The sequence below is a fragment of the Loxodonta africana genome, chromosome 10 (assembly GCF_030014295.1).
Source record: "Loxodonta africana isolate mLoxAfr1 chromosome 10, mLoxAfr1.hap2, whole genome shotgun sequence".
NCBI classification, from domain to species: domain Eukaryota; kingdom Metazoa; phylum Chordata; class Mammalia; order Proboscidea; family Elephantidae; genus Loxodonta; species Loxodonta africana.
In genome coordinates, this window is record NC_087351.1 from 106708529 (window position 1) to 106722086 (window position 13558).

Here is a 13558-nt window from a genome sequence, read left to right on the forward strand (position 1 = left end):
ATTTTGACCAACAAGAGTATTTTCTTGGGAAAAGTGTTTTATTACTGATACTGTTGTGAATTGACAGTGCGTGGTGATAACAAAAAGCAGATGGATTTTTAGTTAGTGTTACAGATATTATTGCTGTGTAAGAAATCACTCCAAACTCAGCAACATTAAACAATAACCATTTTACTACACTCACAGATTCCGTGGGTCAGGAATTCCAGCTGGGCACAGTGGAGATTGCGTGTCTCTGCTTGATGATTTCTGAGGCCTCATCTGGGAAGACTTGAATAGCTGGGGGCTGGAATCATCTGGAGGCTTCTTCAGGCATATATTTGGCCTTTGGTATGGAATGACTTGAAGACTGGGCTCAGCTGGTCTTGTTAACTAGAGACTTTCACATGGCCTCTCCATGTGGTCTGGCCTTCTCATAGTACCATGGCGGAGTTCTGAGAGGAGTATCCCAATAGGAATCTTCTGAAGAAAGGAAGTTCCAAGATAGCCAGGTGGAATCTGCATGTTCTTTTATAATCCTCAGAAGTCACAGAAGCGTCGATTCTGCCACATTCTATTGGTCAAAGCAGCCACGAGCGCATCCGGATTCAAGGGATGGGATTTAAAACCCACTTCTCGATATTTTTTTCTCGATGGTCAAAATTATTTACCTTCTTCCCATCTTGAGGGCCAAGATCTTCTTATCTAAATCAGGTTCAGTTGTGGACAAGGCACTTGGGCTTGGTTCCTTGGGCATAGTTTCTCTTGATGTGAGGACTTATGGGTGAAAGAGATAAGTTATCTGCCTTCCAAACAGCCAGCGTACAGTGATGATACAGGGATAGGATCACTACAGTAGACACTCTAGTTTAAAAAGGGAGGGAATGGGAGGCACGTCGTCGCGGGTTCATAGAAATTCTAAAATTCAGCAGGGCACGTGATATCTGTTCTTTAGGGCTTAATCCTACTTCCTGTGGGTTGTTCTCTGTGCCTTTTGATCTACCTTCTGGACTCTCGATTCTGTCCTCTGAATCATCCTTTCTTTTCCATGAAAAGCAGCCTGTTGCTTATAGCTGAGTCATTTTCTCAGTGTACTTCTTGCTCATAGAAATCTGGAAGTCCAAAAGTCTCTTCTGGTTGAATTGTGTCTGTCACTGTCAGCCCTATATTAGTATAATTCTATTAAAAACTCCGTGGGTTTTTATGTATCAATTTATAAACTTACTCCATTAAACAAAAGTCAAACACACAAGTCTTTTTGAAGTAAAAAAAGCCCTACCTTGGGCTCTCTATAAGGCTGCTGGCAATAATGCTTTTAAGATTCTTAGAAGCCTTATTGTGTAATGGAGAGGATGAAGAAGTATGCCCTCCAGACCCTTAGATGGCCTTTTGTCTGCCTAAAGAGTCTGTGATGCACCATCTTAAATTGTGAGTTCTTAACATAGGATTTTATATTCATGACCTTGTCTTCTTTCCTTGAGTCCACATATTCCTGATCGCTCCCTGGATTTAATTTTTGTCCTGAAACTTTTCCTTACCTTGAGAATCCAATGTTGGGTGGAAAGACTATCCAGAGCTCAATATTTCCCCTCTAAATTCTAGTTGAAAATGGAGATAACTCATTCTTTTATTCATCTCTCTCCTCTCACATTTTACTATATAGGCAGCTAGAAGAAGCCAACACTATGCCTGAAAAATTCCTTATCTAGATCTTGAGTTCATTAGATCCATTTCCTAGTTCCTACCACCTAACCAACATTTCCATCCCTTCCTCACAAGGCTTCTCTTACCTCCAGCTTCCAATAATATTTTCTTCACTTTCCTTTAACTCCCACAAAGTCCCATCTACTTCTCTAACCATCTCCTCAAGGCCTTTCCGGCTTCTGCCTGCTGCCTGGTTACAAAGCCACTGCCTCATGTTTTAGGTTGTTATTAGGGCAGCACCCCACTTCTAGATTCCAAGTTCTGTTCCAGATTCTCCATAACAACCCATTTCAAACTTCCTGACAGGGAAGACCATTTTATCATGGTTATGGATTCTGTGGGTCAGGAATTTGGAGAGGGCACAGCAAAGACAGCTGGTCTCTGTTCCACGATGTCTGGTGCAATCATCACAGTGAAACTTTGGAGATTCTTGGGAGTGAGTAGGTGCATCTTGCACATGGGCGGAATACAAGTAAGTTGTGCCCAGAAGGCTGACTATGGAAGTATCAAATTCTTTGATTCTCTTGCCAATGAGAGATGGGGTCGATGTCACCTATTTTTGAATCTGGTAGAGCCTGTGACTTCCTTTGACCAATGGAGTATGGCAGAAGTGACTCTGCGTGACTTCAAAGGCTAGGTCATAAAAGGCCATGCAGTTTCCTTCTGCTTCTCTTGAAATGCTTGCTCTCAGGATGTTTCCACTCAGGACCCAGCCATCAGGCTGTGAGAAGCCCAAACCATGTGTACATGGAGAGACCATGTGTAGATGCTCCAGTCAGGGGTCCCAGCTGAGTCCATCCTTCAACCCTCCCAGAAGTAGGGCTCTTCCAGAACTCAGGTGTTTGAGCCACCCCCCAGCCATCTGTCCCCAACCATACAAGTCATCCCACTTGAGGTCCAGCTATCATTGAGCAGAGAAAAGCCGCCTTGACTATGCCTTGTCTGAATTCCTAACTCATAGAATCCATGAGCATAATAAAATGGCTCTTGCTTTATATCATTAAGTTTTTGAGTGTTTTGTTATACAGCAATAATATCTACAAAAAGTCAGCTTTATTATGGGTTTTAAATTTCCTGTATCCAATGCACCTGCTATTGCCTTCACCTGTGTTGGACTGCTCCACCTTGTCTTTGGTGCACCACTTCTTGGTTCTTCTGTATTTCCTCTAACTTCTGCTTGCCAGTTGAATGGTTCTCTTTTTAAGCTTATCTCTCTCCTCTCATACCTTATTGTAGAAATGTCCTGGTGCCAGCATCTGACCTCCTCTAACTTCAAGAGGGGGAGAAAGAAGCACCATCAGCATTAGCCAAAGGCTTATTCCTATGAGGCAGAGGTCAATAAGGCAGAGGTCTCCAAACTTTTTACCAGTCATCCCTCCCACAGCACTCTCTACTTTTCTGCTGGGTTCAATAATTGTTGCAATGGCCACATAGAACTCACAGACCATATTCACAGTTACGGGGGTTATTAGGGAAGTAACAGGTTACAGTTCAGGATCAGAAGTGACTCTGGATACAGTTTTTCAATCAGGACAGCCTCTTCTCAGTCATGCCTGCAAGCAGGCCTCTCTCTCGCCCTTGGCTCCTTGACCCTCAGCCCCTCAGGCCTCTTGGACTGGCCCGGCCTCTGCCCTGCTTGGGCAAGATTTAGCTCCACTGGTAAGTGGCCAGAGGCACCCCACTCCACCAGTAAGCCTCGGCCCAGAGGTGCTCAGCTCTCTAGCTCTGTTGACAAGTGCCTGGAGACACCCTGTTCTGCCAGCAAGCCTCCTGCCCGAAGGTGCTCAGCTTTCTTGCTCCGGGGGCTGGGAAGCCCACTGTGTCATCTTCCGCCAGGCTCCTGGTTCTACTGCCTCTGCTGCCGCCGTTTCTCTGCTGCTGCTTCTCACTGTCTGTTGCCATCTCTGGTGTTAAAACTCTCTCTTTCTGTCCCCTGGGTCTAGGAACTTCTTAGCTCAGGGATCCCAGGTCCAAAGGACATGTTCTGCAGCTAGCTCTTCTTCCTTGGTGGTAGTTTGGGGACCCCCCTCTCCACCTCTGAGATGGGTCATTTTAAGCCTAGCAGGATGGCAAAACTGACCAATCCTCTTGTAACGGTTCCATACACCTTATTTGCATGGTTTCAGTTCCACAAGGGTGCCATGCACTTTATCTACATTATTAGCAAGCTGTCCAATCCTCTTCGTGGGCCAGAAGCACCTTGCTTGTATACCCACCACTGCCGTGAAGTCGATTCCGACCATAGCGACCCTAGAGGACAGAGTAGAACTGCCCCATAGAGTTTCCAAGGAGCACCCAGCAGGTTTGAACTGCCGACCTCTTGGTTAGCAGCTGTATAGCTCCACCCAATCATTTGGTGGGATTTACAACACCATGGCAAGAAAGGCCGTATAAAGCAATCCATCGCACCAAACATATCAAACACAGTTAAAAGAAACTAATTGGCCCTTTCAATATTCTGCCTGGAAATCCCTTTAGTCATATTCCCAAGTTTATTAAGTGTGTTTTCTATCTTCCAGTTATTGCAGCCAACAGTTTTTGGCCCCCAAACCAATGGCACATTGTTTAGGGTTTTGTTATGGCAGCACCCAACTTCTGAAGACAATGTCTCAGTTATAGGATAACAAACTACTCCAAAACTTAGTAGTTTATTACAGTAGCCACTTATTTGCTCATGCATCTGTAAGTTGGTAGTTTGGCCTGGGATTAACTGGGTGATTCTTCGTCTGGTTTTGCCTAGGCTCGTGCATATATTTGTAGTTATTTGTATGTTGGCTGAGGGTTGGTTGGTCCCAGATGGCCTCTGGAGGCTCAGCTGGGATGGATGGGGTGTCTGGGCCCCCTTTTCACGAAGTATCTCATCCTGCAGGAGGCTAGCCTGGGTTTGTTCACAAGGCAACAGTGTTTCAAGAGAGTGAGAATGAAAGTTGCAAGGTCTCTTGAGACATGTTTGGAAGCCACACAATGTCATTTCTACAGCATTTCCTTGGTCAAAGGGGAACTGAAAGGCCAGTCCAGATTCCAGAGAGGGAAATAGAACAGATGTGTTGATAGAAAAAGCTGAAAGGGACTCTATAGAACAGGGACTTGACCTAGGCATTGTACATGTGTCTATTTGCCTAGTTTTGAACACATATCAGTATGTACAGGAGAACAAAAAGACAAATCAGGTAGGCAGTCAGTAAGCAGCAATGGCCCCATACCAGCAGGCACAAGATAGTTACTGTTATATCAGGTGTGTAATAGACATATCATAAATCCTTGTTGCTTTCATAAGATAGTTATTAGATTTCTTTCTAATGTAACTGGTATCTACATTATTTATACAACTGATTCTTTTGGAAAGATCATGAGCATCTTATCTTTTATGCATCTAAACTTATTTGTTATATTCTAAAATATAAATCAAAGAAAAAATATCACACTGGTCATCCATAGATAATTATGATAAAAGAAGAGAGGAAGGCCACAAAGCAGGAAAAATAACCCACTTGGAGAAGTCAGGGCTGAGTAACTTGGATGGTGAAGAAGATGAGGGCTGTAGATGCAGAAGAAACACACTTTAACAAATTTTTAAGAATGTGTTAATAAAAAATAGATTATAAAATTTAAAATTCTTGAAACAATGACCGTATAGAGAGATGGAGATTTTGAACAATTCCATGGCATCAATATCTCTGTCTTGCTTTTATGTTTGTTGGCCTGAGTCCTGTTCAGAAAATGAGATTATCCAGAGCCAGCAGCCTTATGCAAAAATAAAAATGGAACTCAAGCTTTATGTGAAAATGGCCACCCCTGTGGGCAATTCAATAATACACTGGCAACAATTTTAAGAATAATTTAATTTTGTTGTTGTTGCTGAAAATATACCGAGATGTAACAATTTCTACATGTCCTATTCAGTGACATTGATTACATTCCTCAAGTTGTGATTGGCAACATTTTGATGTAGGTTTTGTGCTTGCTTTCTTCCCCTTTATGTCTCCTCACCCAGTTATTGGTCATGAGGAGTTCTCAAATCCCCCCAAACTTTGAGTTCACAGTGGCTTAGGGGTTATACCCCCAGGGGTATTCACATCTTTTTAAACGCTACTAAAAGACTGAAAAGCTCTCTGGATGCAAAGACGTTGAATTTATGGTCAATATCTAACAAGCTTGAGCATGCATCTTTTGAGGCAGTCAGGGATGTTTTCTGTCTGCCCTTCATATCGCTTCCCATGGATGCTGCTCACCTCTCTGCCTGCTTGTCAGGTCAGCACGGACAACGGCCCTGCTGAACTTTGGAATCTCTCTTGTGCTGCTTCGCTTTCCTCATTTGCATCGCTTCGTCTGTGATGCCTTTCCTGTAGCTGATGTCAGTGGCTGATTCTTTGGATGGTACTTGGTGGGTTTTGGTGTGTTCTCTGGTGTCAACTGGCATTTTAAAGTCTTCACAGAGAGAGCATTCTGGTGGGATGAAAAGACCTGTTGTGGGGACATCAGCGAAGCACAGCACAATCACCCACTTGCCTTGAATGGAGCAAGGGAAGATTAGCTTGCCATCAAAGTCTGCTGTTTTAATGGTGGATAGAATAACTTCGAACGTGTTTATTCTGGGGTCAGAGTCATTCCTTTCCTATTCTGATGCACTGTGGTGTGCTCCCTCTGGGTCACTGTTTACATCTTTTCTTCAGATTTCTACTAAAAGCTCTTGAAATACTACCTCAAAATAACCCAGAAAGATTCCTACCCCTCCTCCCATAAGAGGTAAATTTAGAGGTTTTCCCAACACAGTTCCACTGACACTTAGAACATTTCAGCCACTCACAGTAATAACAAACACTTCTCAACTTTATTTTTACCTGTGCTGAAATCTAACTGCTTTGAGACATGCTGTGTCTTTGGAAAGGAGTAGCTCTTGAGAAACGTGGTGTCCATTCCTGGGGCCCTTTGAGTTTCCATATGTCCCAGTTATCAGCCCAGTTTCCCTCAGCGATGAAGTTTCATGGCCTTCCCTTTCTGCCTGCAGAACTGCAGCTCACACGTCAGAAGAGCAGTTGTCACCTGCTTTTCAGCAGGGTGCTGTGGGCGCCACGGAAACAGGCCCGTCCGGTACTGCAAAAGATGCCACTCAAATCATCACAGTAGCGAGGTGGGGGCCGCGGCCGAGACGCACCTCTATCAGACCTCCCCCCCGCCCATCAACACCCGGGAATGCGGCGCCGAGGAGCTGGTCTGCGCGGTGGAGGCCGTGATTAGGTAACCGCCGTTCGCTGGAAGCTTGCTTGTCCTGAAAAGCCCACCTTGGCTTCGAGCCCCCTTGCACACTGAGGTGCACACATTTAATTTAATTCAACTTCAGATGCCCTCAGCCTAGCGCTCACCTTCCCACATTGTTGCAATGATGGTCTTTTATTTCATTCATTCCATAAAACATTTTTAATCAGATGCCAGCTACGTGCCAGCCAATGTGTTAGGCACTTGGGAGACAGAATAAAGTGTAGTCTCCGCCTTCCGGTTACTCAGGGTCTAGAGGCCACTAGAACAGCATAAGCACGTGACTGTGTTCCAGGTGGGTGACTGCAGGGATAGCACTGAGGATGCCAAGGGGATGAGGGAGCCGCTGTCAGTCAAGGCTGGGGTAGGGACGCCTAAGCCTTGACTGACAGCAGCGTTAGCCAGTGAGGAGAGGGGCGGGACGCCTGAACTAACCAACCCGGACGCGGGCAGAGTGGCTGTGAGAATTCCAAGTAGCTTGGCACTGGGGTATACCATGAGGCTGTGGAGGAAGACTGGCGGTCCTGCAGGCTGCTGGGGTTTTCTCCTTCTATCATGTGCCAGAAAAATGAGCTTGAAAATGATAACCTCTAGAGTTGTATTTTTGTATAATATTTACTGAGGCAAGATTAAAAAAATATATTAGAATGTAAATTTTTAAGGATAGGGATTAAATCATTCGTGTTTCTCTTATAGTAGACACATAAGAAGTGCAATAAATGTTTGTCAAATTAAAAAAAAAAAAACCTAAACTCCAAATCAGCCAGACTGTTATCATAATCATCATCAATTTTGCACATGTTCTTCTAGTTTTATTCAAATGCATGTTTTAGTTATTTAAATGTAAACAGTGTATCCACAGTTCTTTTTGATAGGACATTATGCCATTAGCTCTTTTTCATCTTGCTGTGTGGTTTCCATTTTAATCATTTTTTAGTAGATTCATAAGACTCCTCTAGATATAGTTTATTTTTTATTTTCTTCTATCATTACACATTTGAATTGTTCCCGATTTTTTTTTACTATTTCAAGTAACTCTGGGGTAAATGTTTTGTGCATAGTGCTGTTCCTATGTTTTTAATTTTCTTAGAGTAGACTACCAGATGTGAGTTGACTGGGTCCAATGGTATGAATATTTTAATTGCTTCTCAAAGTATGTATATGAATTTATGTTGCTCGTTTTGGCTGTACCCTTGCTAACACTGGGTATTATTATTTTGAAAAACTGTTATTTATTTAGAAAATTGAAAAAACAAGTCTTCATTACTTTACTTTCAGGTCTTTGAATACCAGATATGGACTATTTTCCCATTTGTATACAAGTTCCCCACTGTTTTCTTTTATCATGCATATTGGTCCACATAGCTTTAAGACAGAAATGAAAGCCTTGGCTTCTGGTAGAATGGTGGGCAGACCAGAAGCCGGAAGGCATCAGTTCTGCCTGATGCTAACTGATTGTAGGAAGCGGCATCTTACTGCCTCAGTTTGGTCATCTTTGAAATAAAGATGTAGTACAAAGTAAAGAAATGGAAATATGCTTCCAGGAGTAACTGGTACCAATTTAAGGGAGAGCAATTAGTGATGCCTGAGTACTCAAGAAATAATTGGCTTTGCCTAGGTTGTGATGCGTGATGTGTTTTTAGCTAGTATAACTTGAAAGAACCCCTCTTTTGCAGCTTGTTAAAAGAAGCTGAGTTCCATGCTGAGCAGCGAGAATACGAACTGAATCGCCGGAGGCAGCTGGGCCTTTCCTCTTCCCACCATTCCTTGGATAATGCTGATTTTGATAACAAGGATGACGATAAACATGACCAGCGGCTGCTCAGTCAATTTGGAATATGGTTCTTAGTAAGGAAAAGAAGTTAACTGTTCTCCACTTTCTAGTTTGTCATTCCAAGATTGCACCAATGAGGAAATTTCTTCAGTTTTTTTATAAAGAAGTAAATAGTGAAAAATTAACCTTAGAAGCTTGTCTGTAGGGCCGTGGCTCTCAACCCTGGGCAGCATATTGCATTTATCTGGGAAGCTTAAAAAAAAAAAAAAAAGCCCAGATTCCACTCCAGACAAATAAAACCAGAATCTTGAGCATTTTTATAAGCTCCTGGTTGATTCTAATGAATAGCCAGGTGTTGGAACCTACTGGGCCAGGGCTGGTTGAAGGGCACTTTTTGGTAGGAAACAAAGAAAATTGCTAGGGTCTATTGTCAAGCACTGGATTCTAAATAATTTACAAATAATTCACATCCCAATGCTTAAATACCTGAATTTTTCTTGAAAGTTAGTCTCTGTGGAGCTTTTTGCGTTTTTATGGCAATATCTGCATGCAACCAAACAAAAATGATAGCCAAACTAACCATCTTGGTCCATTTAGCAAGGAATGTGATTACTATTGACTGATTGAGTCAATAGAGATCAAACATATAGCCCTAAAGTCCCAAGCAAGCTGAATTTACCAGGTCTGCAGGGAAACAGGCTTTTATTTTGGTCCTTTGGAGGCTTGGATTAAGTCTCTAGAGTGATGCATCTTTTTAATGCTTTTATGTGGTTTCATAAACAGTCTTTACCAAATTGGAATTTAATTGTTGATTTCTTATGTCTTACTACCTAGAACTTATCTAGCAACACGATACTACTGTGAACTCTTTGAAGGCACAGGTGGCATTTTATTTATTTTTTTCTATGCCTGGAGCCTACCTGGAGCTCCATAAAAGTTTATTTCAGAATGAATGAATGATGAGTTGTTTTAAAAAGTCTGTTTATAATATGGTTAATTGGGGACCTGGAAGTTACTGGAATTATTACTGATAGAAAATTCTTAGCTAAATCTGATCACTTTAGAACTGAAATGTATATGGATAATGGATAATTTTTCACTGAATGTATTGATGAAATACCATTTTATAGACTTAGCTGCATTTATTGAGAGCATATTACATAATAGATTTCTTAGAGAAGACAAGCCTTATGGGAAGGTGAACTCTTAGAGGGAAATCGTTGTTGCAATTCTTTCTTTCCTTTAGAGAGGAACACATTTTCCAGAATGAGCAATCCTTCATCATTTATAACACTGCCTATTTCAAGTGGATTACTTTTTTGCCTTTAAATGTACATGTAATAGTTATATAAAGATGGTTGGAGGCTGAAGCAAGGATCTAATCTGCCTGTTTTCAGGTGAGCCTCTGCACACCCAGTGAAAACACGCCTACGGAAAGCTTGGCCAGGCTGGTCGCCATGGTGTTTCAGTGGTTTCACTCCACGGCATATATGATGGATGATGAAGTTGGAAGCTTGGTGGAAAAACTGAAGCCTCAGTTTGTCACCAAGTGGCTGAAGACAGTATGTGATGTTCGCTTTGATGTCATGGTCATGTGCCTTCTTCCCAAACCAATGGAGTTTGCCAGGGTAAGTGGAGGCCTACAGCTTGAACCCCCTTGGACAGATGGACTTGGTTTGGAGAAGTACTACCTTAGCCATTACGTGTTATCTGGTCTGCATGAGAGGAACAGCTCTCCTGAGTTTAGTCAGTACAGCTGAATGAGTTTAATAGAGTAACTACATCTTAGGCAATGTACTACTTTGATGTTGGTTTGAAATGGGGAAGGATGGCAAGATAATTTGTGAGGTATGTTTAAGAGTTTAAGAAAATATTCTTTCTTGAAATTACTGAATATTTTTATTAAGAAACAGGAAAAAAGAAAAAGCCTTTGTATAAGGTTGCTAAAGATCAGTCCTTTTCTAATCTACAGCCTGTGGAAAGTCTACCATCCAACTATGGGCAATTTCTGTGGTTTCACATATTTCCTGGAGATGAATGGCAGGACTTCCTGCCAAAGTGCTCCTTTCCTCTGGCTGATGGGACGTATTTCTCTGTGCTTATCCTTTTGCTCCTGCCTCAGTGGAACACAGGCTTCAGATGTGCTGCTGGAAGACCCCATATTTCCTGGATACAACATAATTTGTGTCTGTCCTAGCAAGGTGGATACTCAGAATCAGCTTTTGGCAGCAATACATGAGTTTTTTTTTTTTTTCAAGGTATTTTCTAAGTTTTGTTTTTATTTGTGATTTTCTGTTTACTTTCAAAGGTCATGAGGCAGTTTTCAGTTTAAAACTGTTCTAAAATAAGACATTTAATGATAAAACAGTACACTGACTATCTAAAGGAGTAGCTTTTATTTAACTTCCAAGACTCAGTGATGTGTGCGTTTATCAAAGCATACGTCTTTCTTCTTTGGTGCCACCTACTGACTCACATATAAAATTAAATTTTTGCGTAATGGAAGTTTCCCATTTCCTGGCATTTTTGACTGTGTTGATATGTTCTCTATTGTTATTTCTTTTGGAATAGTGAAGGACTGTTGTGATCTGATTCTGAAAGACAAGAAGAAAGAAATGATAACATGGCCAAAGGAACCTCAGTAATGATACATTCCAGGATCTCAACATTACAAGGCTTTGGACCAGTTCAAACCGGTTCAGTCATGAACGACGAAGTGAAACCGGAACAGACCCGAATTTTTACAGTTTGGGGGAATCGGAAGGACAACCAGTACGGGAAAAATTACTGGTCGAAGCCCTGGAATGGGAGACTCAGAAGAGGTGTAGTGAGCCCTTTCAGGAGCCTGATGCGCGAGATTGGATTATTGGCAGGACTGTGGAGAGCGACACACATTGAAAGCGGTGCAGTCGGCTGCCATCTTGGAGCGGGGCACTGCTGTTTCCAACTCTGCTCAGAATCTGAGGGGCAAGAGATTTGGTTGCTATGCAATGTGTACACTGCCCTTGTTTTCTAAGAGGGTGACTGGGTTTCTAGCAGGGCTTCAACCCATAATTTTTCCTGTTCCAGTTATCGTTCTGGTTTACCCAAATTTTTAAAAATTCGGGTCTGTTTCGGTTTCCCTTCCTGGGCCATGACTGAACCGGGAAGAAACGGTTTGAAGCCCTGCAACATTACCAGTGTTTGCTCTTCTGAGTCTGGGCTGTAACTACCAAAAAACAAAACAAATTCTAAAAACACAGTCACTTGTGTTTGTAGTCATCTCATATTTTACTGCTGTAGGAAATTAATATACTATCATAAGTGGTAAAAAATAATAGTTTTTTATTCACCAGCCTTAAAACATTCTTAGGGGAAAAAAATGGGTGGAATATGCAGCACAGGAAAAAAAAAAATCACCCTCTTATTTTCCATAATAAAAAATCTTCCGTACAAATTGTATAGTAGTGGAAATCTGTGTTCTTCTGAAGCACAAGTAAAATCGCTCTTACTGTAATGGGTTTGTCAAACTTTGGCAATAATAATACTCAATGATATGCTCATCCTGTCAGGGATAAGTGTTTGGTGTTTTAATTTATGTGTGATTTGGCAAGTCTGCAATAGAATAGTTCAAATTTAATCTGTTATGAGTATTTAGACTTATCTGTGGCTGTGCTTTCTTTTTTATAACTAATCAATCCTTGTGGTTTGTAGCTTCTGAAGATGTTTGGTTTAGGATTTAACTGTAATAGATTGTGATCTTTCTCTGTACTCATTTCCTTTAGGAAGTCCTTGAGTATAATTATAACAAGTGCACTTTGTTCTTTTTCCCTGTGGCTCTGGAAATCCCATCAGGTTGGCGGATACTGGGATAAGTCTTGTAGCACGGTGACTCAGTTGAAGGAAGGTCTCAACAGAATCCTCTGCCTGATCCCCTACAACGTGATCAGTCAGTCTGTGTGGGAGTGTATTATGCCAGAGTGGCTGGAAGCCATCAGAACAGAAGTACCAGATCATCAATTGAAAGAATTTAGGGAAGTATTAAGGTGGGTGAGTAGTTTAATGAAATCACTGTAGTTGTAATGATGTCTTATGTGCCAGGCACTGTGCTGAGCATTTTATATAATCTTATTTACTTTTTAACAAACATATGGAGAAATTTGGAGCACCCCAAATGAAATAGCTATTACAAATCATGATAAGATGGTTTAGAATTGTTCAGAAAAGATTCTTGTGGAATACTAAATACCAATTGACCCTGAGTCGATTCCAACTAATACAGACCCTATACGACAGAGTAGAACTGCCTCATAGTGTTTCCAAAGCTGTAATCTTTAAGAAAGCAGACTGCCACATGTTTCTCCTGTGGTGCTGCTGGTGGGTTCGAACCACTGACCTTTTGGTTAACAGCTGAGCACTTAACCATTGTGCCACCAGGCTCCTCAGAATACTATATAGACACACTGTATTGTTAGATTATTTTAAAGTATAATTATGATTGGATATGGTGGGAAAAACATAAAGTAAAAATGTTTTTAGGTGCCGGGGAAAAATTCTTTAGATATGCAATTCCTTCTGTTAGACTGAATATGAGCAGTAATACTAATGTTTTTAACAACCATATGAACTATTTATTTTGTAGATATCTACCCCAGTGATATAAACTATTCTGTTGCATTAAAATGGGTATGCTAACAAAAGTTCAAAACACAGACTAATCTAAAGTGGTTTGACTCCCCAAATACAGTCAGAAATGTTTTGGTCTGAACAGCAGACCCTATAAAGTCGTCTATCCATATCCGAGGGGTATTGGTCCCTGGCCCCGCCCCCTGCCCCGCGAATAGCAAAAATCTTGGATGCTCAAGT

The 13558-nt window shown here is 41.6% G+C and overlaps 1 protein-coding gene across 3 annotated transcripts in view; it reads left to right on the plus strand.

Annotated features, from left to right (window-relative positions):
• Positions 1 to 13558, plus strand: part of UNC79 (unc-79 homolog, NALCN channel complex subunit) — a 202209-nt gene that overhangs the window by 65348 nt on the left and 123303 nt on the right. For all 3 annotated transcript variants that reach the window (XM_064292905.1, XM_064292906.1, XM_064292907.1), the window contains exons 9-12: positions 6692 to 6921; positions 8616 to 8787; positions 10111 to 10341; positions 12548 to 12738. In XM_064292905.1, coding sequence (XP_064148975.1) covers positions 6692 to 6921; positions 8616 to 8787; positions 10111 to 10341; positions 12548 to 12738 — 824 coding nt within the window. The remainder of the gene's footprint in view (positions 1 to 6691; positions 6922 to 8615; positions 8788 to 10110; positions 10342 to 12547; positions 12739 to 13558) is intronic.